The 27,672-nt window shown below is 45.0% G+C and overlaps 1 protein-coding gene across 6 annotated transcripts in view; it reads right to left on the bottom strand.

Annotated features, from left to right (window-relative positions):
- PTPRJ (protein tyrosine phosphatase receptor type J) overlaps window positions 1-27,672 on the bottom strand; it is a 173,347-nt gene that overhangs the window by 49,100 nt on the left and 96,575 nt on the right. For 4 of the 6 annotated variants that reach the window (XM_047071633.1, XM_047071634.1, XM_047071637.1 and 1 more), the window contains 3 exons: window positions 5,263-5,281; window positions 2,968-3,198; window positions 971-1,222 (listed from right to left, as the gene is read on the bottom strand). In XM_047071633.1, coding sequence (XP_046927589.1) covers window positions 971-1,222; window positions 2,968-3,198; window positions 5,263-5,281 — 502 coding nt within the window. The remainder of the gene's footprint in view (window positions 1-970; window positions 1,223-2,967; window positions 3,199-5,262; window positions 5,282-27,672) is intronic. The other 2 variants (XM_047071635.1, XM_047071638.1) reach the window with 1 other exon arrangement.

Genomic DNA, 27,672 nt, shown 5'->3' with positions numbered 1-27,672 from the left:
GACACATCCTCCTAGAAGGACCCTGATTTTCAGCAGCTCTTTCGCTCTCTACTTGTATCCCACGTACCACCCCCCTTCTCTTTCCAACTCGGCTGTTTTCAGCTCTTCCCCTTCTTTCAAGAAAATCGTCTCCCACCCAGCTCCAAAGGTGGTCATCTAGGGACGGCCATTGGACTCAAACCTGGCTAATCTGATCTCACTCCAGGAATTTCTCCCCTGGGCCAGACCCCTTCTGATAGGAGGTGAACTGCGGGACCTGCTGGTGGCCATTTCTCCCTGAGCTTTGGGGCAGGAGCCAGTCTGAAGTCAAGGCCGATATGGAAGGAGGCAGGCGGAGGAGACGGGAGTCCCCTCATCTCTTGCTCCAGGGCCTTACTGCCCACAGCAGGAAAGCAGACATGAGCCAACAAGCTGCTTTTCTAGCCCAGGCTATTTAAAGTCTGGTTTCTGTCAGTTGTGGTCAACAATCCGAACACCCCCGTCGTAGTACTATTTCCTGAAGTGCAAAATGGGGATTAAGCACTTGTTCTTCTCAATTCACAGGGCTGCCTCTGAAAATGCTTCAAATCTGTAAATGGCTACTCCACTGCCAATGCAGAAGACATCTGCTAGCCTCGCTTGCTAAGTTTCGCTTTTCGCAACAGATGTGACAAGTTCATCCGATGGCCCTACTTGGGTTAATGCATCTAGTATTTGTTGAACTGAAAGTTTAAAGAGCTAAAGGGGCCAGCTCCTTTCCGGGATGCCAGACTCAGAAAGCTTCAGCCCCTGTTACCATTCTGAACCCCAATGATCTGACCTGTAAAATAAGAACATTTCCCTCCTTCCTCATACAGATGTGGGGTAAAACTAACAGTCTGGAGCAAAGCCCTCTAGAAATTCTAAAACTCTATACAAGTACAAGAACAATATTTCTTAAAACTATTAAGTTACTGAAAGTCAAAACCAGTATGGCACTTTTGTAACTCACCTAAGCCACTATCTGTAACCGAGGACTCTCTCCCTTCCTCATTTGATTCTGAAAGACACTGGGTGACCTTGTGTCGAACCCCTGGTGTCAGGTGTGATACGTTGACCACCAAGACTTGAGGCAACTCCTTACAACTTTCGACGCCTTCAAAGAGCATCCAGCAGGTGGCAGTGTCATTGCCATTCTTCCAGGTAATAGCAACTTGCGTCACACCCACGAAGGAAACACGAAGATCAGAAACTTGACTCGGCTCTATTTTAAAAAACACACAATGGGCATTGATGGAACAAGGTATTTGCAGTCACCTTTCATTGGGAATGACTGGGGTCACTGATGTTCCAATGTGACTCACTAAAAATACTTTTTTTATATCAGGGTCCTGTGCAAGTCCATCATTTCACAGCAGGAAATGATACAGAAAAGAATAAACCTGTAACCAAAGATTTTTAGGATCTCTGCTCTGCTCCACAACAGTTAACTTCAACAGTGATTTGAGAGTCTTTGAAACTGTCTTCAAAATTGTCAAACTGCAGGGGTGCCTAGATGGCTGAGTCGGTTCAGTGTCTCACTTTGGCTCAAGTCATGATCTCACAGTTCACGGGTTCAAGCCCCAGGTCTGGCTCTGTGCTGACAGCTCAGAGCCTGGAGCCTGCTTTAGGGTTATCTCCCTCTCTCTCTCTCTGCCCCTCCCCTGCTCACACTCTGTCCATGTCTCTCTCTCAAAATTGAATAAAAACATTTTTAAAAATGGGTTTTTTTTTTTAATTTTAAAAAAACAACTAAGCACTTAGTCCACGACCAATAAATAGTAGCTGATGAGGAAGGCCTTGTCCCGGGGGGCTTTCAGGTGGAGTGAGGGGCTCAGCAACCAGGCTGGGTATTTCCCGCCACCTTCCCACCTCCTCTGGCCTGTGTCATCTCATCCCCATCACCATTGCCAAATTCTATCTTCTTTTTCCTCCTTCATTCTCTTCCATCTTCTCCCTGCCCTCTCCACCTGTCCCCCTCTCTTTCACGATAGAGCAAACCTCTATCGTAGGGGTTTTTTTTTTGCCTCTGAAGTTGTGCTCTACGGAGCGACAAGAGTTTTTTGAGGGTACTGATGACACCCCACTCCTATGGGTCCTCTCTCCTCTCTCTCCAGTTCTTTTTCCTTATGGGGCTTCCAGGCAAGATTTTATTTAAAGAAATAGTTTCCTGGCTTGAAAAAAAAAAAAAAAAAGCCTGCTGAAAACCGACGGTTTCATTTGCCTGTTCCATGTACAGAAGGTGCCATGGGCTCCAAGACATCAGGCTTCCAGGGCCTCACCAGCCAAAGAGATCACATCCCCAGATCAGAAAACCAAAAGAAGAGCTCATTTTTAAATGTTTGGTTCTTCCCAGCTTAAAAGAGCTTCTTGTCTCTTTTTTGTACTTTTGATTCTTTTCTGCTTAAAAAAAAAAGGGAGAGAGCTAAATCTGCAGCTATAACACGTGCCTCAGGGTACTGACATCTAAGCTAAATAAAAATCTAAACCTAAGCGAGTGTCACTGGGCTATCATTTCATTTGAAGCACACGCTCTTCTATAAAGCACACCAAACTTCCAGGCCCGGCAAATACTCCTGAGAATATAAACAGCATTAACTTCCCTGCCAGGCTTAAGAAAAGCCTACTAATTACAGACACCATCAAGACACATGTCTAATGGGGTCACTGCTCCCAAGTCTTAGCAGAAAAGCAAATACTAGCCAATAATAGCAAAAGATTTTTAAAAGTGGACCTACTTAAAACCTCCCAAAGCACCCAAGACCTGAATACCAAATGATCCGCATTGATCAGGTAATGATTCAGGTATCACCTGAACTCCTGGGCTTGAACCAATATGGCATCTTTTCTCCTCCCCTTCCACCATTAACGAAAACCAATCTCTCCCCCACAGGCAAGGTGAATGGACAAGGCTCTAGGATACAGGGTGAAAAGGAACGTCTCACGATCATTCCTGGGAGCTCATCTTACCTGTCACATCATTTGCGACCATGGAATCTGCCCAAGTCTTACTGACTGTTTCTGAAGTGGTGAAGGATGTGTATGAAGCTGTTGGGCTAAAGCCTGTGGTGTTATCCCCAGCTTGACCTTCACCTTCTGTGTGCGTGTACGTAGAAGCAGCTGAGTCCGTGTTTGTCCATGCTGGGGCCACACTGGTTGGACTGATGGACACAGCTTCAACGTCAGACACAAACAAGGATTCTATTTTAATATGGTTTCCCAAAAGAGGAAAGAAAAAATTATATTTAAAAAAGAAATATAACAGTCAGGACTGCTCTGCATCTCTACTTTTCAGAAGTGAATTGTGCAATCACAGAATTTCATTTCCCTCTATTTCTCCTCCTGGACTTTCTTCCCACAAACTAACTGTAGATACATTTATGTATATGTATATATATATATATATATATATATATATATATACATGCATGCGTGTGTGTTAGTGAAACAGAAGGCTGCAAAACAGAGACCAAAATGACAGAGACTGGCAATGTTGGCTGTCACTTGAATACAGATTAAATCTATACAGGAGCTGATACAAAAAAAAGACGTTAAGATGCTAAATGAGTCTCTCGCCATTCTTAGAAAACACTGTGTGTGGAGAGGTTTTACATGGTGCAGAAGATAACTTTCTTGCCAAACCCTGATACTAGGAGGAAGCTCCGCCATTTTGGGGCACAAAGATGGCATGAGACAGAATAACATAAGGAGAAAAGAGCTGGTCTTCGAATTCAGAACTAGACATACGGGCCCACTCTGTCCCTTACCTCTGTGACCTAGAATCAGTCCCTTAAAGCCTCCCATTCTGGAGCTCCTCTATTGGCAGCTCTAATAAACTATTTTTAACATAAAGGATTATTTTTATAATATGGTAACCAAAGTCACTGGATTTGGACATTGTAAAACATCTGAGTTCAGAATCCCATCCTGTTGGTCATTAGCATGTGATTTTACTCAAAGCCCTGGGAGAACATTCTAATCATTTTAGAGCAATGGTTCACAGACTTTTTAGTTTGCATTTCATTTTTCTTTCCCATGTTCTAGGCTTCAGCTGTGATCTGGTATCAGTCACATCTACAGCCACTGAAATCCATCTCAGTAAGACACCAGGAAACTTTTCAGTGATAAACTGTGACTGATTTGAGCAGTCAGATACAGTGGTCACCCAAACTAATAAAATGGCACCTCCCACTATATACTTGCTGTACAACAGGTTTTCATTATGATTTTTAAAACGAATCACAGTTCTCTCATCTCCCCTTTGCCCCCTTTTCTCCATGCACGTAAGTTTTCTTCTTTGGCACCGATGATTCAAGGCTACACAAGGTACCTACCAGTTTATTTACCAAACCGATTAACAAGCAAGAAAAAGCAACTGCAGAGCTCTTCTCATTGTTTGTACAGACCTTGCAGAATCACTGTTATTAACTGAGATTGCCTTTATTACAAGGTTTCAGCAAGATCTGCCCCCTTGGCGTGGCACTGGAAGAACATTCTAATTATTTTATCTCTGTGGTTCACAAACTTTGGGATCTTACCAATCAGGTAAAAAAAAAAGTCCCCAAATTTTGAGGACAGACAAGAGCTACCAATTTTTATTTATGCTAAAAGGTACATTTTTTTAACTACCAAATACAGTTATATTTATTTCTTATAGAAACAAATAATGACCAAAAAAATAGTAAGGACATAATCCCAGAATATATGGTGCTTTCAACTAAATATGTTTAGCATCACTTAAATCTTACTATCATAGTCTTAGTTTTCTCATTCTACTCTAGACTAGGGAGAACTTCAATGGGCCAACACTAGTTAGCAACTGGAACTCAGCCCTCCACACGGAAGCAAAATATATAGGAGGTTACGTCTGGTTTTCCAAAGGTTACATACACCCTGTATATCACTTTTAAAAATCATGGAGCAATGTATCAGCCCCAAAAAATATGTATAGGAAAACAGCACATAAAATAAATATAAATCATACTGCATTGTGACAACAAAGTCTTTAAAAAATCACCCACAGATGTAGGCTGGGGAAAGTAAAAATCACAGAAAATAGAAAATTTTTGTCAAAGTTGCGCAAATGATTGAATTCTTTCTTTCCCGTGCTGTTTCCACACTCACCCCACTTCTAAAATAAAACTGGAAACTAAGAGTTTGAACAAATTTGCATTTTCTGTGATTTTCACATTGCTGTTAATGATGCTGTGTCCAGCAGGGGGCGATAACGAACAACACAAGAGAAGACAGGGAAGTGCTACTTACCGTCACCTGCGCACACCATCTGTAACAGAAAAAAAAAAAACGGAAGTCAGTGCATTCATTCACCACGGAAAATGCAAATCAGGAATAAAGCAGTTGAGAATTTAATGATAGGGATGGGGTGTTAACGACTACATTAAAAAAGGCCTACTGGCAGGGACTAGGGTGTGGGGACACTGAATAAGGGAACTCAGTGAAACCAGAGGTCAGTTACAAACAATGGATTAACTCAGTTATATGGAGGCCGAGCCATCCAGTGCTCTTCCCCACACATACATCCAATACTGGGGCAGCTCCCAGGTCAGCCCTCTCCCCTGCCACTGCATCATGAATTGATGCACAGGGACATAGACGCACAATCAAGATTCTCTAGGGAAGCAAAAAGGAAAGCAGGACCATAACACCCCCTCCCCACAGCCATTTTCAGGTCGCATGTACAGAATGTAAAGCCAGGTGCACAACCGAAGAAATCTACTGGGTTTGGGATTTTCCTTGTGCAAAAATTCACCTTCTTCCTTCTGTCGGTAGGTGGCGTAATTTTTTTTTTTTTTTTTTTTTTAATTACATGGCATGCAGCTTTGGGAAGCATGAATGCTTGAAACAGAGGAACCTTCAAGATTATTCAGTTGAGTGTCTCAATCTGCCACCTTTAGATACCCGGAGGATCCTCAAAGATACGCATCATGATCCATAAATTATTTCCCCATACTTTAAAAACCTAAAATAATTTGAAGTTGTACATCTATTGTTTAGTAAGCACACTTTTTTGGTTAACAGGATTTTTAAAAGTATGGCCCTCGTAAAGAGGAAAATAATCAAAAGGGATTCTAGTGGAAAAAATGTCCTCCAATTTCCCATCACCCTTAAATAAAACCCCAAGTCTTAACCACAGTCTACATATCCCCCATGATCTCCTCACGTCCTTCTCATTGTTCCTGAGGCTGGTTCTCTCTTACAGCCTTTACACATTGATTCCTTTCTCCAAAAATACTCTGCCCCAGACCTTCCTGTGTCATGGCCTAAAATGCCACCTCATCAGGCAGTCCTTCTCCAACCAACCAGCGGAAATTAGCACCTCTCACTCTCCATCACATCACTAGTATGTTTCCTCCTTGGCAATTTACCTCAATTATCTTCAGCCTCCTCCAACGAAAATGTATGCTCCATGAGAACAGAAACCTCGTCTGTGCCCATGCCTAGAATGGTGCATACAGTAGGCACTCAGTAAATGACACTAAAGGAAAGAATGAGCCTCTTGTTTTGGAAAGGAAGTAATCCCCTAAGGCCTACAGGTGGAAACACACTTGCCCAAGGTCCTACAGCAAGGCCAAGGCGGGACACGGCCAGGAGCCTAAGCACTCAACCCAACCCAAAGGAAATATCCTTCGGGCTTACCAAATGGGGAAGGCAAAGACAACATTCACTTTCATCTCACGGGTTAGGCAGATGCAAAAAAAGATCTGCTCGCCACCCTATCTTCCAGGGGCCCAGGCACCAATCCCCAAAGGAAGCGGAGTCTTCCTCCTCATTCTTCACACCCCACGAAATTCAGGGCCCACACCTGTTGCTTCTCCTTTCCTACCCACCCACCCACCGCCCCCCCATGCTTTCCATTTCCACCCCCACCCTACCCCCTCAAGCCCCTCTTCGTCTCAGGCCTACACTCTTTCAGCTCATCTTCCTGCCTCCAGCCCTGCCGACCATCCATGCCAGGCATCAATCCACTAGTCCCTGGATGGACCACAGGAGAGAGAAAGACGAGGAGCAGGTTGCTAAGCAAGTCAGCACAGGCAGCAAGCTTTTTCTTTTCTTTTTTTTTCTTTTTTTCCACCCAGCAGTTGGAAAACATAAACTACCTGACCTCAAGACCCTAAAATGGCCTGTCCCAGCCCTCTGCAGTGTTATTATCTTTTCATATCTTCATATATGCCTCTACATGTTGTATCCTGAACTGGGATTCATGCAGTCAACCATCCACCCAAACAGCGCCTACAAACATTGACGATCGGGGCCTGGTCTCTAACTGCTTTTAGGAAAGCAAGGGGAATAAGACATGTCTGTAAATAAGTCCTTCAAGGTAGAGTAGAAAGTACTGACAGGTCATTGACTAAGCAATTCTCAAGCGCCTGCAGGTGCCAAGTGCAGTGTAAAGCCCCAGAGCTAAGACAGACAGACAGACAGACAGACAGAGAGACAGCCTCTGTGCCCTGCGGGGCTCACGGCTGAGAGAGACCGTTGAATCAAATGACAGGACAGACGGAAGGTGCCCCTAAGGTAGGTACCATTCGCAGAAGGAAGTCAGAGGAGGGCGTACACGGAAGGCCAAAGTCAGAGGAGGGCGTACACAGAAGGCAAAGAGTGTCTGTGCCTTTCGATCTGTGTCCTATACAGCCCTAGACTCAGTAAACGTTGACTGGCTGATGATCATTACATGGGACAAACAGCTCTGAGTTCTAGAGGTGAAAGGGCAAGGGTCACCATCAATATGCACAGAGCCTGACTTGTCAGGCACTGTTCAAGTGCTTTCAGACATTAACTCACTCAATCCTCCCAATAACCCTAAATGTAGGAGCAGATCCCTCGTGGGCCAGTGAGCTGCAGCGTCTGGATTTGAACCCAGGCAGTCTGACTCACGGGCCATGTCCTTAACCACCGGCCACCCTGCCTCCCGATGTAAAGCAACTGGTGAGAAATATACCAGGACTTAGGGAAGGTTTAAATATCAATTTCAAAAGCTATCAACGTCAAAACCTTTCTTCCTTCTACCCTCCAAAAACTCCAGCAAGTGAAGTGAAGAGTGTTCCTGACAAATCGGGGTACAGTTTCTCCCGGCAGCCCCCCTCAATGTGCCACACAAACACACCAGCCGTGTCTCTTCGCGGCTCAGCGTGAAACGATCACACGGCTTCCATCTTCCCTGGCCTCACTCCCCCTTCTTTTCCTTCATCTTGACCTCACTGGGCCTGACTTCCTAAATAAAGCGTCAACACTTCAATCCTTTCCTCAGGACCCAGGGGACCTAAAAAGCCCAGACTAAAACACGAGACAAAGGGACACAAGAGAAGTCATTAGGGGGCTTCCGAGGGAAAAGCTTGCTCACTAAGAAGAAGGAATTACATGGAAGAAAACGCCATCCTAGTTTGCCGCACTTCATCGGATCTGCCCGTGATGCCTGGAGCTGCTACAGCCTCGGTGTGACAAGGAGGGGAGAAATCGCCTACCTGCTGAGGATGGCTGATGAGGAGAAAGGGGCAAACACCGGGATCCTCGTGCTACTAAATCAACCCATCGTACGCTTGTCCTACCGCGAGCCTTCTTGCCTAGGGAGATGCAACCTCCCTTTCATTTGGGGTTGTCTAATATTTAAAACCAAAAGAACACTGGTTGGCACAATAACAACAAAGGTAGCTAGTTTTCGCGTGAACCCTCATTTTTACAGATGAAGAAATTGAAAGGCCAATGATCTGTCGTCCAGCGTCACAGAGCTGGTCAGGGAGAAGTAAAACCAGGATGTAAGCCCCGGTCTGCCGGACCCCTAAACTTTTGCACTGATCACAGGAGAAAAAGACCCTTGCAAACAACACCCCCACAAGACACCTGGCATGGGAGAAACTTTGTGATTAGTTTTTAAAAGAATACAATCCAGGCGCCTGGGTGGCTCAGTCAGTTAAGCGTCTGACTCTTGACCTTGGCTCAGGTCGTGATCTCATGGTTTGTGGGCTCCACACTGAACATGGAGGCTGTTTAAGATTCTCTCTCTCCCTCTACCCCTCTCCCCTGCTCATATGTTCGCTCACTCTCTCTCAAATAAAATAAAATAAAATAAAATAAAATAAAATAAAACAATACAATCAACAGAAAACTCATCCTTCTAAAATTAGCTCCAAGCCTACTTGTACCAGGAGGTGAAACAGGTTCACACACCAACCATGAAAGTTAACTGCAGAAAAGAGGAAGCTGGGGACAACTTCCCAGCAGTACCAGCTAAACACAATGAGAGTAACCTCTGCTCCTTCCCTTTCTAAGAGGATCCAGAAGAACTCTAGTGATTACTAATCAAGAAGGCATCCACAGAAATCATCCTGTATTCAAATGCCCTTCCACAACTGCTCCCTAACCCAGCGACCCTAAATCCTGATAGAAAAAGAAGGAAGCTTTCCATTTTACTGAATCCCCAAAACAACCCTATAAAATAGAAATTATACTCCCCACTTTACAGATGGGGACACAAGGGCTCAGAGTACACAACCCGAGGTCACACAACTGAGTTTCCCGGCTGGTGTCACTTGCCCCAGGCACAGGAAGGAGAGATGAAAACAGGTGCTTGAGGCTGGAGATAAAACTCTCTTCTCCTCCCTACCTCCCCCAGGGGCAGAAACTGAGCTAGATTTAGCGTGCACGGCCAAGCCTGGTGCCAGCGGCACATCAGACTCCAATGTTTGTCCCCTTCTCATCCGAGGCTCCCAGGCGTCTCCCTCCTAGCTTCAGCAGACCCATCCATGAAAGGGTTATGAGTGAGCCTGCCCTGTGGCTAGGACTCAGGGGATGCCAGAAGTCACAGCCCCTGAACCCAAGCTGAATGAGGGAGTAGAGCTTCCATAAAAAGGAGTGGGTGTCACAGCAGCACTATTCACAATAGCCAAGGTGGAGGACAACCTAATGTCCGTTGACAGATGAATGGATAAGCCACATGCTGTACAGCCATACAAGGGAATACCATTCAGCCATAAAAAGGAGTGAAATTCTGGTACATGCTACAACGTGGATAAACCTCAGAAACATTATGCTACATGAAATTGAAGCCAGACATAGAGGCCCATATGTTGATTTCACTTACAGGAAATGTCCTGAAAAGGGAAATCCATAGAAACAGGCTGTGAGAAGACCAGTAGTCGCCAGGGGCTAGCAAGAGGGAAAAGGAAGCATGACTGCTAACGGGTACAGGGTCACCTTTCGGGTAATAAAAATGTTTGGAACTACATAAAGGTGGTGGTTGCACAACACGCTGAATGTACTAAGTGCCCCTGAACTATACTCTTCTAAATGGTTAATTTTATGTTACATGAATTTCATCTCAATTTTTTTTTAAGATAGTAGGAAGGTAACTTTGTATGATCAAGTTCAGCCACTAGAAGGAAGAAGGGAAAGAAAGCTTCCTGAAGGAAGAGGCCGGAGGTGGGAGAGAAGAGGACGGTAATAAATAGGGAGGTTTTGGAAAGAAGATTTGGAAAATTAGAAAAGGGAGAAAAGGGGGCACCTGGGTGGCTCAGTCAGTTGAGCATCTGATTCTTGATTTCTGCTCAGGTCATGATCTCAGGGTTGTAGGACTAAGCCCCGAGTTGGGGTTCCCGCTAAGCGTGGAGCCTGCTTAAGATTCTTTCTCTTTCCCTCTCTCTCTCAAAAAAAAGAAATGAAATGAAATGAAATGAAATGAAATGAAATGAAAAATGAGAAGAAAAAGGAAAAGAAAAGAAAGAAAAGAAAAGAAAAGAAAAGAAAAGAAAAGAAAAGAAAAGAAAAAAGAAAAGAAGAAAAGGGAGAAAGCACCATGAACTGGAAATTAGAAAGCTGAGCTGGGCAAAACTGCCTGACCGAAGGCGCTCTGGGCAACCTCCACTTTCGCATTCTGAGGATAAAAAGGAAGGAACTCGAGTTTCCTGGACACCTACTGTGTGCCAGGCACTGAGGTGTGCTTTCTACATCCCTTGTCTGAGCAGAGTCATGGAATCACAGTTAAAAGCTTAGGATCTGGAATCAGATTGCCCGGGGGGAAATCATTCAGTTTCACCATTTACTGGTTCTGTGACTTTGGGCAGGGACCTTAACCTCTCTGTCCCTCCGGGGCTACATCTGTAAACAGGGATGATAATCATGCCTGCCTTGTAGTAAGGATGAAAGTAAGTGATGTCTTCAACAGCTATTGCTATCACCATCATCTTTAAATCTTCAGAGCAACTCTGCAAGGTACTTTCATCCCCATTTTACAGATGACAACACCAAGGCTCAGATCCTACTGACAAAACCAACGGGCAATCTGAAACTCATATCTGCAAAGCATTTAAATGAATGAGCAACAGCTCAGTTACAGAGGTAGGCACTGAGGCCCAGAGGTAGAGAGCGGCTTACTCAAGGACACATAGCCAGTGAAGAAGCACCAAAACCCGAACGCAGGTCTTGATTTCTACCTCAACCTCAACCACTTTCACTAAGCTTCCCCAACCCCTTCTCTCCTGGGATGTAGACACAGATGGAGTACTCATAGCTCACCCTCCTCTCTCACTACTCCTCTGCAAAATCCCCCATACAGATGACCCAAGACTTCTGCAGGCCCCCATGGCTGGGCAAATGAAGCAATCACTGAGATGAGAGATTAGGCTCACTGATTTAAGAGGAAGACATATGGACATACAAAAAAAAAAAAAAGTATGAGATACTATCTTCAATCCTGCCACAGACTTCAAAGTCTGCTGACCTCGACTCCCCAGGCTCAGTAGAAACCTACTGGTCAACCAGATGGCTGGTATTAACTGACCATCCTACACTGAATAGCAGAGTCACCTCCAGACTCTTTTCCAAGAAGCAGACCCCGGCTGTTGAGCCTTCCAGCCTTATTCATCACTCCCCTCCCCGAATGTGTTCCTGTTTCACTTTGGTTATGCCGATGTGATGAGCCAAACAAAGTTCTCGTTCTCTCTGGAAACTACCACCGGTCCTGAAACTACAGTTCCAGGCATAAGGATCCTCTTCCAGGACCCCCGGAAGACCAAACTATTAACATTGCCCTCAATGCCAACACAACGCAGCCAAAGCTGCAGCCATTACATCAGTGGTCCACTCTGAACAGTGGATTCTTTCTACTCAACGCCTAAATCACAGGATGTCATTAGCTGCATTTACCTAAAACTTTGAAATTCTCCCCAGCTCCTCTACATATAAATTTTACTCCTACATTCACAGCAAAGCACACACATATGGATTCTCTTCTCTCCAAGTCTCCCTGTAAATGCCCCATTAAACCTGTCTCCCAGGCTATAACCAGAATAACCTGACCCCTCCCTCCCTTCGCCCTCCACCGGTACACTCAGTAGCCAGGTCCTAAAGATGCTTCCTCGCCCAAAGCACCTTGACTTCCCCCCTTCCATACTGTGGCCACCATAAACCAAATCCTCTTAACCCCAAGCCCTAAATAACAGAAGCAGCCTCCTCCTAGGGCTCAGAAAAACTCAGGCCATATTCATTTTTTGAAGTGCTCGGTATACACTTTCAAAAATTTTAAAAGTGCCAGAAGAGGGTAATATCTGTTGCAGTATATTTTCCCTTCAATCCTGTCAGAGCGTCACTGTGACTCTACCCATAATCCCTCATTTGGAGGATAAAAGGCCAACACCTAAATCAAGGCCCTTTGTGATGAACACCAGAGGTGACAGCCAGGCCCTATTTCTTCATCCACACCCCTGGCTGCCCCTCCTCTAGCCTCTCCCTACAACGCACACACGGTGAAAAATAAATAGAACCACTACATTATTCTTTCTAAAACATGCTAATATTCACCAGGATCCTGAAAGGGACAAATGGGCACACTCAACCGGGGTGGGGGTGGGGGGGACTGAACACAGTTTAAGAGTCTCTTTACAAGAGTGGGGGTGGGGGTAAGTGGAGCCAATAAGGGATGGGCAAGAATCCTAAGGCAGCAGCAATGGGGAAAGAAAGGAAAAGGGTTGAGGGACTGCCCCTCCCCCATCTCTATCTGGGAGAAGTCAAGGGCATCCACTGACGTAGCCCATGGAGGTCAGCCTCCTCCCAGTGGCAGGGAAGGTGGAGATGAGCAGGCAAGGGTCTGCAGGGGTGCACAAACGATCCACACCACAGGGCTCATGTCCCCGCACCTCTGAGAGCCTGTGACTATGGTAAGCACAGCCCAGCATGGTGACCAAGAGGTTTAGGTGCAACTGCCCCCAACAGTCATGAGTGGGGAGTGGGGGGGGGGGTCTAGTCTCACCAAACCATCCAGTTCATCACTTTTAAATAGTGGAAGGATATACACAACACAGATCCCACATCTGAGATCTCCCTGAGGCTCAAACAAAACAAGGATTCTGGATTCCCAGCCTAAGAGCTGTCTTCCACCTCACCTAACCCCTGAAGCTGCCACCTGTCAGCTCCCTTGATGACCTTCTCCCTTGATGACCTTCAGGAAAGCTCCAGCCCCCAGCTGCCTCCAGATTCTGAGCCCCTTTCAGTCCTTGCTGCCCAGGCCTTCCCCCCACCCCTAACCCACCCTGCCCCAGACCCTGCACCGCAACAAGATACCGAGGGCACTTAAGGCGGTTCCGACTCTCCAAACAAAAGAGGCAGGAAAGCACGTGACAGTGCAATGTGGAGCCACCCCACTAACCAGGCAGGGGGTGCCCAAGGACACTGTGAACTTGGGTCTGAAGGGGCTTGAGGGCGATGTGTCAGGGAAGAGTGGTAGAAACACCACCTAAAGAGGGACTCCCTGCAGGTACTTAATGCTGGTTGACTCTACTTGTTAGGATACTGATTGAGCTCTCAACTAGCCTTACAGCAATCCCAGGAGGCACTAACGGTGTTCATCCCCATTTTCCAGATGGAGAAACTAAGCCCTGGAAAACTGAAGGTCCTGATCCAGCATCTTAACAGCTAGTAAGCCTAAGATTCTAGCCCAGGTCTACCTGACTTGGAAGTTCTGTACCTTAACCCCTCCCAGGAGCACTCAGTTGGCTTGTCCCTGAGCAAGTCTCCACTGAGACTATGGAACCCAAGTGACTCCAGGGCCGCCGGCCACGAACCCCTGCCTGCCAAGGGTGCTGGGGACAGGTTCTAGCAACGCATTTAAACGGACTCCATTAAGAAGGCTTCTGCACTGCTCTCGAAAAGAGCAGAGTCTGAGGGTAAATTCACAGAGAAGCCTGGATTTTAGCAAGTGACAAATCTTCAGGTTTTCCATTATACACGTTTGGTTTTTAGGGATGGATAATAAGTGGCTGAATAACACAATGGGTAACAATAGACTCTTTATCCTTCTAAAACCAAGCCCACGCACCATATGACAATAGTTATTTTTACCCACTGACGTAATTAACTAAAATGTGAACTGCTTCAAGCAATTTTTTAAATCAAACAGCATTTTATGGGATTTGGTGCATGCAGGGATCTCAATTCTGAAAGGCCATCATTCTTCCTAACTCTCATTTATCTCCCTGGTGAAAATCACCCCCAACAGCGCACTATAAAACTGGTCCCTGAAAGGTACATCATTGATCATGAAAATGGTCGATGGGATGGGCTCTCCCTCTGAACCCAGAAGCCAGGCAGTAAATATCTTTATGGGAAACTCCCCAGAAGACAAGTGTGGCGTTGGGAGGTGGCATGCATGCTGGGCATCCGTTTCCACCCTAGAGTCCAAAAGGCAAGGGACAGGCAGCATGGCAAAGGCGAGAAGGAGCTGGCTTACTCTGCCTCCTTTGCAAATAGGTGACTCTCTGAACTTGATGCTGTCATTGAAAGGGATTGCAGAGAAGGGTCAGCAAAATCCAGAACCCTGTGTCCCAGAAAAGCCAGGTGTGGTTCCGATGGAAGGGATGGGCACCAACCAGCTTGCATAGACCAGCTGGCTCATCTCTTCCCTCCTGGGACAGCTGGAGGCATGATGAACTCTTCCAGTTGCACAGAACACAAAGTAACCAGAAGGGCTATTTTGGTGAGGCTATGTGAACTTTGAGAGGCAGAGCTGAGGAAATCCCAGGCCAGAAGTTTCCATGGGTATTTTTAGCAGCAGAACTATTATTTCGAGAGGAATCTTCTGAAGAACTACATGTATAAAGTCTCACATTTCACACATATCTAAATATATACATGTATATGTACATATATGTATACTTGGATGGAAGCAATGTTTTGTTATGTATTTATTTTAAAGTTCAAGGTATCTTATTTTAATGAAACACTTACGGAACCCCCTGATGGAACTCAAGGAACACGATTTGAAAACACTCGTTTTCGAACTTTGACTTTATGAAGGGAGAAAGTAAGTCCCAGAATGGTTCAGCAACTGGACTCAGATCACCCAGCACAGAGGCTAAAGCACAAATCTGTAGACTCCTTGCAAGGGTTCATCTCCTCATCTCAAGGGAAGGTGAGAGTGCAAGCTCCAAACCCCTGTCTGAACCCCTTCTCCACGTTGTATGATACATCTGAAGGGCCTAAATGGGAGCGTCATTGTCCAAATCCAGCCCGCTGACGTGTTTTACTCAATCCACAGTGTTCTGTTTTGTTTTGTTTAATTTATGTCCCTTAGAACACGGCTCTATTTTTCCCCATTGGGCTTTCCAACTTTATTGATAGATAACCGACAAATAAAAATTGTATATATAGAAGGTACAAAGTGTGAAAATTAGGAGTCCTAGCATTTTTTAAATCCTAATTTTTAGCTTCTAAAAAAAAATAATAATAATAAGATCTGGCTTTCTTACCCGGTCACATTGAAGCAATTAACTGGATCTGAGTGTCAGCTTCCCCTTTTGGTGGGTTAAGTCCTACGAGTTCACCACACTCCCAACCAGCATCACCTCAATGCTGAGGGCAAATACTAGTTGCCAAGCAACACGGTACCCAATCTGTGGCTTTTTTCTATCAAACGTGAGCATATGAAAGATCAAGAAGCAGTGTGATTTTTCATTATTCGGCCCATTCCATTTATTTACCTTCCCAACTACCCCTGAAAACATGTGAGTTTCTAACTATTGATCGAAGGGCATCTTGCAAAATTCATGGGTTGCAATTATTAAAGACCTGTTTACTTTGTAAGTTTCTCTCTCAGGAAGAGATCTCTGGCCAATGCCAGATGTGAATTATGTACATGTTGTGAATGTAAAATGCACCAGTTTGCCTGCCCCTAAATTCTCTGCTCACCCCGGCTCAACCTACCACCCAATGCCACCACCACCTCCAAAAAGACGCAAAAACCAGGGTGGAGAGTTCTGATCCTTCATTAAAGACTTTAATTTCCTACTTTTACATCTGAATAATAAAACCACTCCAAAACTCCCACCAATTCCTCCCTGCACTGCCCATCCACCTTAGGGTGTAGACAAAAATAGCTAATAGCCACCACTCACCAAGCGCTTGCGATGGTCAGGCTAGTTCCTCATGGAATCCTTCCTTCCTCACCCCACCCAGCTGGGTGTATCTATAATCTATGCCTTCCTGACTCCCCAGCCTCCCACATCCCTCCCACTTCCTCCTAGAAGAGGACCAAACATCAGGACACCAGGTTCCAGCTTCCACCTTCACAAGCCTTGCCTTCAGCTGACCACGAAAAGCTAAGGGGTCTTTCATGACCTATTCACTCTGGCCAAAAAGCCACAGGGCCAGTGGTGATTTCCACAGACCCAGATGCTTTTCACGCCCTCTCAGAACCATACTGAAGTAACTCTGTGTTCTTCCAAGGCTTTGCAAACAGAGGTTTCCACGAGCCAAACCACCACCCCACTGATCCCCCCACCGCATGGTGGCATTGAGGGGGAGAGAGAACTGGGTGTGGTCAAAAATCAACAGGACATGGCATCAGGTTCGGATGTGAAGCCTGGCAACCACCACATCTTAGCCAAGGAGCCTTAAGGCCACACTCCTTGAATTCTTTCACCTGTAAGTTACCAGCTACTCTGTAGGTTTGATGTGGAGAATGAAGGGCACTTAGTAGGTCCTCTACACACAGCAACAAACGTCAGTCCTTGAGAGGTGGGACAGCACAGTGACGTGCTTCTGGAGTCCAACCCTACTGACTGCGTGAACCTGAGGGAGACACTCGTCCCCTTTGGCGACAATAATAACCACACCCACCAGAAGCAAGGGTGGGGTGAACTACTGATAAGTACTGAACCTGAGCCATGGGTATATGGGAGTTCATTTGTGTACGTCTGATAAGTTTCACAAATAAAAAAGTAAATGGTAGGGCACCTAGGTGGCTCAGGTTGAGTTGGTTGAACGTCTGACTCCTGATTTCAGAGTCATGATCCCAGGGTCGTGGGATAGAACCCCACGTCAGGCTTGACACTAAGTGTGGAGCCTGGTTGGGGTTCTCTCTCTCTCTTTCTCTCTCTCTCCCTTCCTCTCCTAAAAAAAACAAACAAACAAACAAAAAACAAAAAAACAAAAAACAAAAAACAAAAAAACTCTCTCCTTCTATCTCTCTCCCTGGCTCACATTCTTTCTTTCTCTCTCTCTCTCTCTCTAACAAAAAAATTAATTAAATTAATTAATTACAAAATGAAAAATGAAAAAGTAAATGGTACAAACAGTATTTGCTGTTTACCGTGGCCAATTTGAAGTGACATAATCCACAGCAAATACTTCACCTACAGTGAGGGCACAGGCAATGTGAGCTATCATTCCAATTACTACCACTCCCAGGAGCTGGGATCAGAGGGCCCGAGAGGTGACACACAGGGAGGGGTAAGCTGGCTTGCACAGAAAAAGCAGAACCAGAAGATATTTCTGCTAACACCGAAGCAAGAAAAACAGAGACAGGCCAGCCGGCATCTTGGATTCTGTCGTGTGATGAGAGGAACTTGAGCTACAATTCTCGGGCTGGCTGCCTTCTTGGTCCCTCCTGCCCACCCCAGCCAAAGCTGCACTGAGGCCACAGGTTTGCTCTCTGCAAACCCACAATCAGCCCCACTCCCCTACACTGTGGGTGGAGTCGGCCCAGTTTAGTGGATGGCACAGGACTCAGGCCCTACTTCTCCCCATGTGCCAGAACAGTCTCAAGGTGGCCTCAAAGTTCACAGGTGCTGGTGACAGATCAGTTCTTACACAGATTTTTCTGCCTACAGTATTGCCTTCTAATTAAAAAGTACATCACTGAAACAGCCAGACAACACAGGAAACTTCAATGGTTTTTTTGTTCCCCTATCAGCTTTTTTCTCTTTAATTTTTTTTTAATGTTTATTTATTTTTGAGAGAGACAGAGACAGAATGCGAGTGGGTTAGGGGCGGAGAGAGAGGGAGACACAGAATCTGAAGCAGGCTCCAGGCTCTGAGCTGTCAGCACAGAGCCCACCGTGGGACTCAAACTCACGAGCTGTATGTGAGATCACGACCTGAGCCGAAGTCAGTCGCTCAACCGACTGAGCCACCCAGGCGCCCCTCCAGTCAGCTTTTTTATTTTAAATGTTTGTATTTATTTTTGAGAGAGAATGCAAGCAGGGGAGGGGTGGAAGGGGGAAGGGGGCAAAGTTTCTGAAGCAGGCTCTGTGCGGACAGCAAGGAGCCCAATGTAGGGCTTCAACTCATGAATTGCGAGATCATGACCTGAGCCAAAGTCAGACGCTCAAGCGACTGAGCCGCCCAGGTGCCCCTCTCCAGTCAGCTTTTAACAATAAGCTAAATACAACCATCACCAACCCCCAAAAAAGGTTTCAAGGCAAAGCCATACCTTCATCCTCTCCAAGAAACTGATCTTTGATAAAATGGCACCTTGACCAATTACCTGGGGCAGGTATTATCAAGTCAGTGATGCCACAAAGTAGACACTTGTATCTGACATCCAGGCAATGAAAAGAGAACTCTGAGTCATAAAATACTGGATTATGGGAGAGCTGGCCCAGCAGAGCCTGTCCATGACTTGTAAAGACAGAGATGGGAAGTGACAGGTGATTTTCAACAACTCATAAAGTCTAATGAATGCCCTAAATCAGATGTCGGTGAAAGGCCATTTTGTAAAAGGCCAGACAGTATATATTTTAGGCTTTGCAGGTCATACTACTATAGCAGTAACAAATCAGCCACAGACAACGCATTACCTAATGACCATGGCTGTGTTCCAATCAAACTTTATTTATAAGCATTAAATTTGTGTCTCATATAATTTTCACCTGTCATAAAATATTATTCTTCTCTTGAATTTTTTTCAACCATTTAAAAATGTAAAACCTACTCTTAGCTCACAGGCCACCCAAAACTAAGTGGTAGGTGGATTTGGCCCACGAGACCGTAGTTTGCCGACCACTGTCCTAAATCATGTATTTACCCTGGACAGAGCCGCAGGCACAGGCTTACAGCAGGACAGAACATGAGCCTGTGGTCTGGGTCTGGTTCTGTGTCCCAGTTCCAACAATTACTACCTTGAACACGAAGCTAAAGTTTCATCTTCTCATCTGAAAATAGGGATTTACAACAGTTCTCTCCTCGAACACTTAGGAGAATTCAATGAAATAATGGCTGGCACAAGACAAATGTTCAAGAGAGGATAACTCTATCATAATTGCCATTGTTTCTTTGCTTGTTTCTTTGTCTTTGGCTAGACTTCAATCAGCTCAGTGTGAAGAACACAGGATCTCTCGATGCTAGTCTGAATTTCCAATTGGAAGTCTTTGGCTGATATGACATAGGAAGGAACAAAATGTCTCTGAATGAATACAGGGTATTCAAGGGAGAAAATAACTTGCAATATGGGCCCATTGGTGACAGAGAATGGTGACTGGAGGCCAAAACACATTGGCCACAGGGGCGCCTGGCTGGCTCAGTCAGTAGAGCATGAGACTCTTGATCTCGAGGTTGTGAGTTCAAGCCCCATGTTGGGTGTAGAGGTTATTTAAAAATAAAAAATCTTAAATATAAAACACACACACACACACTGGCCACAGAGCTGCTTCTCAGAGTAGCTCTTCTGGTTACCCTGTACATTCGCATTCTGACCCTCTCTCAGCTTAAGGCAACTTATTTTTCTATGTGTTTACCTCATCTCTCTAGCTAGATGATAAACTCTCTCCTAAGGTAAGGGTGGGCGGGCGACACACACTTCACATCCTCCCATGCCTAGTGTATTGTCTTCCCTGACACATACTCGCTCAGTGGTGGCTGATTGTGGGTTTTAACTGGTTCTCCAGGGCAGGACACAGAGCTGGCCTGAGCGTGAACAGGTAAAGCCAAACAGGTGTGTGTGAACTTCAGGGCCTCAAGAACAACCAATTGGGATATATGTGGTCACTTGTAAGGTAGGATAAAATCTTAGAGATTATCTATAGCAATCAGCCTCCATTTTGAGTTAAGGAAACGGGCCCAGAGAGGTAAGGTGATTTGTCAAAGTAGCTGGATCTGAAACTCATTCGTTCACCCCACGTTCACTGACTGCATTCTATATGCCAGGCCCCATTAACATTCTAGGGACACAGAGACAGAAGCTCCCTGGTCTCACATTGCTTAAAAATTAGCAAAGGAGACAGAGAAATAAACTGGATTTTCTTCTTTGTTTCCTTAGGTGGAACCATTTAATTCGGGGAAGATATCAAATTCGTACATTCTACCTCTCTATTCTATTTTCTCCTGAGCTCTTCAACATACACGCCTTTTTTTCAACAACAGATGTAATCAATGCCTTCGGTAAGGAAACCGTGAGTCATAAAAGCAGAACTCACATTTCATGTACATTTCTCCACATTATCGACATACCTCAAATTCTCGTAAAAAGCTGTGCAGCCATCTCCTACCTTGCCTCCTGCTGGTCTTACTACCTAGAAAGCGAGAGTTATCTTGCTCCCTCCTTTTCCCAACTGATTGGGAATTCCCAATTCCTGCTCATTCTTCCACCAGGACACCTTCACCTAAGTCTGCTTCCCAGCGTGGCAAGAGCTGTCCTCTGTGGGTCTGCTCAACCCCCAGCCTCACCTCTTGGGGCTCATGATTATATGTGTCTCCTTGACTGGCTGGAAGCCCCATGGGGGTGGGGACTCTATAACTCACACCTAGCACAGTGCCTGAGCTTGCTGAGCACTGGACAGCCGGATTGTAAGCAGTGTGATAGGCAGAAAGGATGAGGGTGGGGACAAGGTCTAGGCATGAGAACTGAATTTCATCCGGACAGCCAGAAAGAATGGAAGAGAACATACAAGCCAAGAAACAAATAAAATGGCAAGAAAGCACACGGAAGTGGTTCTCACACTTTGGCAGATATCGAGCCATCTGGGGAAGTTGGTAAAAAATACAAAAGCCCAGCCCTATTCTACTTCAACCAGCTTGGGCCTCTTCCTTATCAGTTCTCTAGGTGACTCAAATCCCCTCCAAAGTGTGAGAACCACTGGATTAAGGCTTTTTTTTTTTTTTTTTTTTTCAACGTTTATTTATTTTTGGGACAGAGAGAGACAGAGCATGAACGGGGGAGGGGCAGAGAGAGAGGGAGACACAGAATCGGAAACAGGCTCCAGGCTCTGAGCCATCAGCCCAGAGCCTGACGCGGGGCTCGAACCCACGGACCGCGAGATCGTGACCTGGCTGAAGTCGGACGCTTAACCGACTGCGCCACCCAGGCGTCCCTGGATTAAGGCATTTTAAAGAGATAGCAGGAGAAGATGAGTCCCCTCTGGCCTAGATAGCCACAACCCATAAGCTCCTGGAAAGCCCTGAACAACTGGAGGGGAATGAGCTGGGAGTTACTTGGTTTGGTCTGAGGAAAACTTAACCCAACATAAACTGAAGACATCCTTTAATGGTCTTTAAACAAGGGAGGGGCCCGGTCTTCTGGAATCTAGGCGGAGTTTGCCCAGTGGGTTGTAATGGATCTAAAACCAGACTTGGAGGTACGCCTGGGTAGCTCAGTCGGTTAAGTGTCCGACTTTGGCACAGGTCATGATCTCGTGGTCCGTGGGTTCGAGCCCCGCATCGGGCTCTGTGCTGACAGCTCAGAGCCTGGCACCTGCTTCGGATTCTATATCTCCCTCTCTCTGCCCTTCCCCCACTCACACTCTGTCTCCTTCTCCTTCAAAAATAAACATTAAAAAAATAATAATAAATTAAAAACAAACAAACAAACAAACCGGGCTGGGAAAAGGTGGGCCATAGGGAGGGTTTCCCTCAGAAACACCACAAATTTCTGGCAGCTTCTTCCGGTTCTCCCTTCAATGAATCCAGCAATCCAACAGATCCTAGGAAGTAATCCCACCAGCCTATGTGGGAATTCAGGCTAAGAGTGATTTTCCTCACTGACTGACAATTTGAAATGTTTCCATACCAGGGTCAGGAGGACCAATACTCTGTCACTCAGCGTTTAGTAAGTCCTTCCCCTCCCCGTTGACTGGCACCATCTGCTCACACAACACATTATTTGCTACATTCATGGATGCCTTGCCCTTTCTTGTGTGCTTTCAGGAAACAAAATTCAGCACTTAAAAAGACATGATGGATGTAAACATTCTGGAAGCTGCAGTGATGCAGGCTGGGTTCCAGCAAGACCTGAAGTGAATGAGTCAGCATTTTGCAGAAGAGGAAGAACGGATGTGGGAGTCAGACTTGGGTTCGAATCTCCATCTCACTACCTACTAGGTGAGCCACCAATTCACATATTCATCGGAAAAACAATGTGGCCTGACCTCTCATGATGGTGGCAAGCAAGAACTTCCATATGGTCTTGTACAAAGTTGGTGCTTAATAATTGCTAGCGGGTTATATCCTGAAGGTACACTCATCTCCAGAAGTAGTAACATTTGGCTTTGGACAAAAGGCTCACAACACACACACACACACACACACACACACACACACACACACACGGGTATTTTACCCCATTGAAGATGATTTTAACTATTAACGATAATTACCACATTGTACAAATAAATTGCATTATATAAAGAGTGACTCTCTTCCTAAGTTTGCCTTAACAAAGAAAAAGCTAAAATTCTCAAAGTCTCATAAGTCCAGTCCATCTTTCTTTGCCATCTAATAAAACACTTTTTATTTCCTTTCATGGGCTTAAACTTCACTAAAAGGCAAATTGTCTGAGGGCATGCCTCTGAGACAACAGGACTCTGTGTGTGCTCAAATAATCCCCTGTTCCAGTTGACTGTTTTCTATTTTTCTGAATAGACACTGTACAGAATCAGGAATCAGAAACGGTCCTGTGATCTCCCTAATTGCTTCCACAGACAAGTCCAAAATGGGTAAATTTTTTCAAAGACACAACTGATTCAAACCCCAAATGTTCCTCAAGGAGCTCTCAGGCTTCTCTCCCACAATGGTGTGGACCCCCCTCGGCCAGCCCTCACCCCAGGGCTGGGCAAGAGCCCAATGGCAGAAAGGGCCCCCCCTCCAGACAAGACCCATCTCCACCCAATTAAGGCCGGCCCTCAGAAGAGGAAGGCCAGGAAGCCCAAGACACCGTGTTCTTGTGCATCTGTCCTCTTGTTACCCTGAAGTTGACCCCACGTCTGGTCATGTGGGGAGCCACTGGGCCACCAAGAACTTCTGCACCCCGAAAACATCCTTGACGGCTACATAAGGACTTCAAATCACACTTGCATCACACTAGACACCACAAACCAGTCCACCCAATCTCAGATTTAACAGATCTCCAGAGAGATCGGGGTCTCAGTCCTCCCGGCATTTTACTGGGATTTGCCAAATTCCTTGTATCAGATCTGCAAGGAAATAGGCAGTTCCTATCAATCAGGAAGGTAGGGCAGACAAGCCCAAGTAGAGGCTAAGGTCATATCGGTACAGAGTGAATGGTCCAAATTCCCAACAGGTTTGACATCAGACCGGCAACACTTGATTCCAGCCATCAGCCTCTGTCAAAGTTACTTCCCCATTCAGTAAACTTAAAATGCCAGAAATATCTTATTATGGAAGTTGGTAAACTTGATAAAACGACTTCACTGCCATTTTTTTAAAAAAGAAAGATAAGAAGAAGCTCCAGGAAGGTCATTTTGGCAAAACCTTTTGGTGGCACACTATTTGGGATCTAAGAGGGACTATTCCACTCTTAAATGTTTTAACAAATTAAACATCAGGAAAACAATTTTACTTGTTCCTCGCTGTCCAAAGAGAAATTTCCCTTCTTGTACTGTGGCTTCTGACAGCCTGCCAAGTTGCAGACACTGAAATATGAATGGGATTAAAAAGGATTAAGACAGAGTAAATGCTATTAACAGCTCTTCTATTGCATGCATCTATCTTACTCAGGAACCAATGACCCACCAGGGAGAAAGAAAGAGCGAGAGGGAGCTCAGCTCATTCAACACCTGCTCACTTGGGACGGCGAGGTCAGCAGTTAATGCTGGGCTCTCTCTAGGCACGGCCGTGCGTCTGTCAAAGGTTTGCACCATTTGTCCCGACACATCATCAAAGAACACTTCATCAAGGATCGTCAGAACTGCAGGAGCCATTAGCCATCAGCGGCTCCCCTCTGTATTATTTTACAACAGCAAAATCCTCTTGACAAATCAAATCTCATGTGAATCCCAAAGAAAGCCCGATACGATGAATAACATTATTAGTAAGCCTTAATTTTGAAAGTTCAAATTCATACCACTTACTTATTATGAAGTACCCATCTACTTTATCAAAACAGCAACCTGGGCAAACAAAAAATCTGAAGTCATGGGTTATATCCCAATGATTTCTGGGTTCTGTTCAGTTGCACAAAATCAATAAAATTCTGATTCACATAGATGTGTAGCTGTAAATGATGAAAGTCTAACAATTCGTCACAATGAAACAGACAGCAGGGGTTTTATTCCTGAGGGATCATTTAAAAGAAAAAAAAAAAAAGTTAAGCTGGCAGTATAAAAAAGAACACATGGGTAGCAGCCTCCAGTGTTAAAACTTTTTTTAAATTTTTCCCCCAGCTTTATGGAAATATAATTGACGGTTTAAGATGTACGGTGGTGATTTCGATATACATATGAATTACAAGGTGGTTACCACAATTAGGTTAGTTAACGCCTATCACTTCACACCTTCACACAGTTCCGGGGGCAGAGGAACATTTGATAAACTATTCGCTATACACTACACACTATAAACTATACACAATTTTACACAAAAGCTACTAAAGGATTAAAATGAGGAGGGGAGGGGCGCCTGGGTGGCTCAGTCGGTTGAGCGTCCGGCTTCGGCTCAGGTCATGATCTCACGGTTTGTTGAGTTCAAGCCCCGCGTAGGGCTCTGTGCTGACAGGTTGGAGCCTGGAGCCTGCTTCTGATTCTGCCTCCCTGCTCCCTTCCTCTCTCTCTGCTCCTCCCCTGTTCACTCTCTCTCTCTCTGTCTCAAAACTTAATAAACATTAAAAAAAAATTTAAAGGGTCCTACAAACAACAAAATCAAAGAATGTGTGAGAGAGACCATATTGAGATTACAAAGGCTGAACTGTTATCTGGCTCTTTACAGAAAAGTTTGCATATATCTAGACTAAAAGTGGTCAGAGTTACTCCCTTTAAAGAAAAATCAGGCCTGATCCCTGTTTACTGGGGACTTAAGCACCTCTGGAATTACTGAGGTTTTTTGGTTGTGGTCATAATGTTGTTTCAGTAAAACCAAATGATCAGGGCTGACATTTGACAAGTAAAACCTAGGAAGAACAATCATTTAAGTAAACATACATCTTCAGGGGCCCCTGGGTGGTTCAGTCAGTTAAGTGTAAGACTTTGGCTCAGGTCATGATCTCACGGTTCGTGAGTTCAAGTCCTGCATCGGGCTCTGTGCTGACAGCTCAGAGCCTGAAGCCTGCTTCAGAATCTGTGTCCCCCTCTCTCTCTACCCCACCCCTGCCTGTGCTCTGTCCCTCTCTGTCTTTCAAAAATGAATAAACATTAAAAAAAATTTTTTAAATGAGTTGGGGAGGGGCGACGCTCCCTTATTCTATGAAACCAATATACTGACACTAAGACAGACAAGGACCAATGAGGAAGAAAAGTTACAGGCCAACCTGATACACTTCTTAGATGAAAAAATTCTAAACAGAATATTAGTAAAGATGAACCCAGCAACTTATAAAAACGACAGTATCATGACCAAGTTGACTTATCCAGGAAATGCAAGAATGGCTTAGAGATAGAAAATATATGTCATTATTATAGTATCAGATTAAAGGGGGGAAAAACACAAGGTCAGATGAGGGGGTTGGTAATATTCAACACTCGCACATGAAAAATTCTTAGCAAATTCGGACTAGAAAGGAACTTCCTTAACCCGATAATGGCAATCTACCAAATAGCAGGCAGCATTCTGAACCCCAGTGAAACTGGGGAGGACTCCCTCTAAAATCAAGACCAAGATATTATTTGTCAACTAAACCTTAATAAAACTGGAGAGGTGGGGGGTGGGGGAAGAATCAAGACCAAGACAAGCATGCTCAGGCACCACTTCTGTTTACATAGCAGACAAGAAAAGGAAATACTGGGAATTAGAAAGAAGGAAGTAAAACTATCTACTTACAGAAAATGAGGTGACAAAATTGGCTGTATAGAAAAAAAATGTTAATCCACAGACACATTCTTAGAAATAATCAGACAGGGGCGCCTGGGTGGCTCAGTCGGTTAAGCGTCCGACTTCAGCTCAGGTCATGATCTCGCAGTCCGTGAGTTCGAGCGACGTGCTGGCAGCTCGGAGCCTGGAGCCTGCTTCGGATTCTATGTCTCCCTCTCTCTCTCTGTCCCTCCCCCGCTCACACTCTGTGTCTCTCTCTCTCTCAAAAATAAGTAAACATTAAAAAAAAAAAAACACTTAGAAGAGAGGCACCTGGGTAGTTCAGGTGGTTAAGCATCCGACTCCGGATTTCGGATCAGGTCATGATCTCACGGTTCATGGGTTTGAGCCCCACATCAGGTTCTGTGCTGACAGCAGAGCCTGCTTGGGATTCTCTCTCTCTCTGCCACTTAGACACACTCTCTCTGTCTCAAATATAAATAAATAAACAACTTTTAAAAGCCATAATAATAAAATAAAATAAATAAATAAAAGACTTATAAGAGATATACCACGTCCCTGGACTAGAAGACTCAATATGGAAACATGTTAATTCTTGGCAAGTTGATTATAGATTCAACGCAATCCTAACCAAAATTCAAATGAGGTTGGGTTTTTTCCAGAAAGGTGATCCTAAGACTTAAATGGCAGAAAGCCAGGAAGTGCCAGGACCTCCTCCTGAAGAATCTGGTAGAGTCATTTCTTCTGCCACCTATAACAACTTATTATAATGCTAATAGTAACTAACATAGTGTGGTGCTAGTATGGGAACAAAGTGACCAATGAAAATGAACCCAGAACCATGACAGAAACCTCCTCACCCCTGGAACCCTGCTATAAGCTCCCGCGGCACAGAACCATGAGCAGCAGAGGGAAGAATTCATCAAACTGCGTTAACAGGAAAGTGCGGTATCCATGTGGAGACTGTGAAACCAGACCGCGATCGTCAAACCATAAACCTAAATCACTTCTAAACAAATAAAAGGCATAAATGAAAGGCAGTACCCTGAACCTTTCAGAATAAAATAGAAGGGAGTATCTCCATAACTTATGCAAAACCCAAATGCATAACCATAAAAAAAGTGACCGATAAATTTGACCCCCTTCAAAACTAAGAACCCCAGTTCCTCAAAAGATACCTTAAAGAAAGAGAAGTCG

This window comes from Lynx rufus, unplaced genomic scaffold (assembly GCF_022079265.1).
Source record: "Lynx rufus isolate CCGP_SWC_20201006 ecotype Redwood Valley unplaced genomic scaffold, mLynRuf1.p SCAF_9, whole genome shotgun sequence".
Lineage (NCBI taxonomy): Eukaryota > Metazoa > Chordata > Mammalia > Carnivora > Felidae > Lynx > Lynx rufus.
The sequence above is the reverse complement of the archived record's forward strand: the minus strand, read 5'-3'. Positions and strand labels throughout refer to the sequence as shown.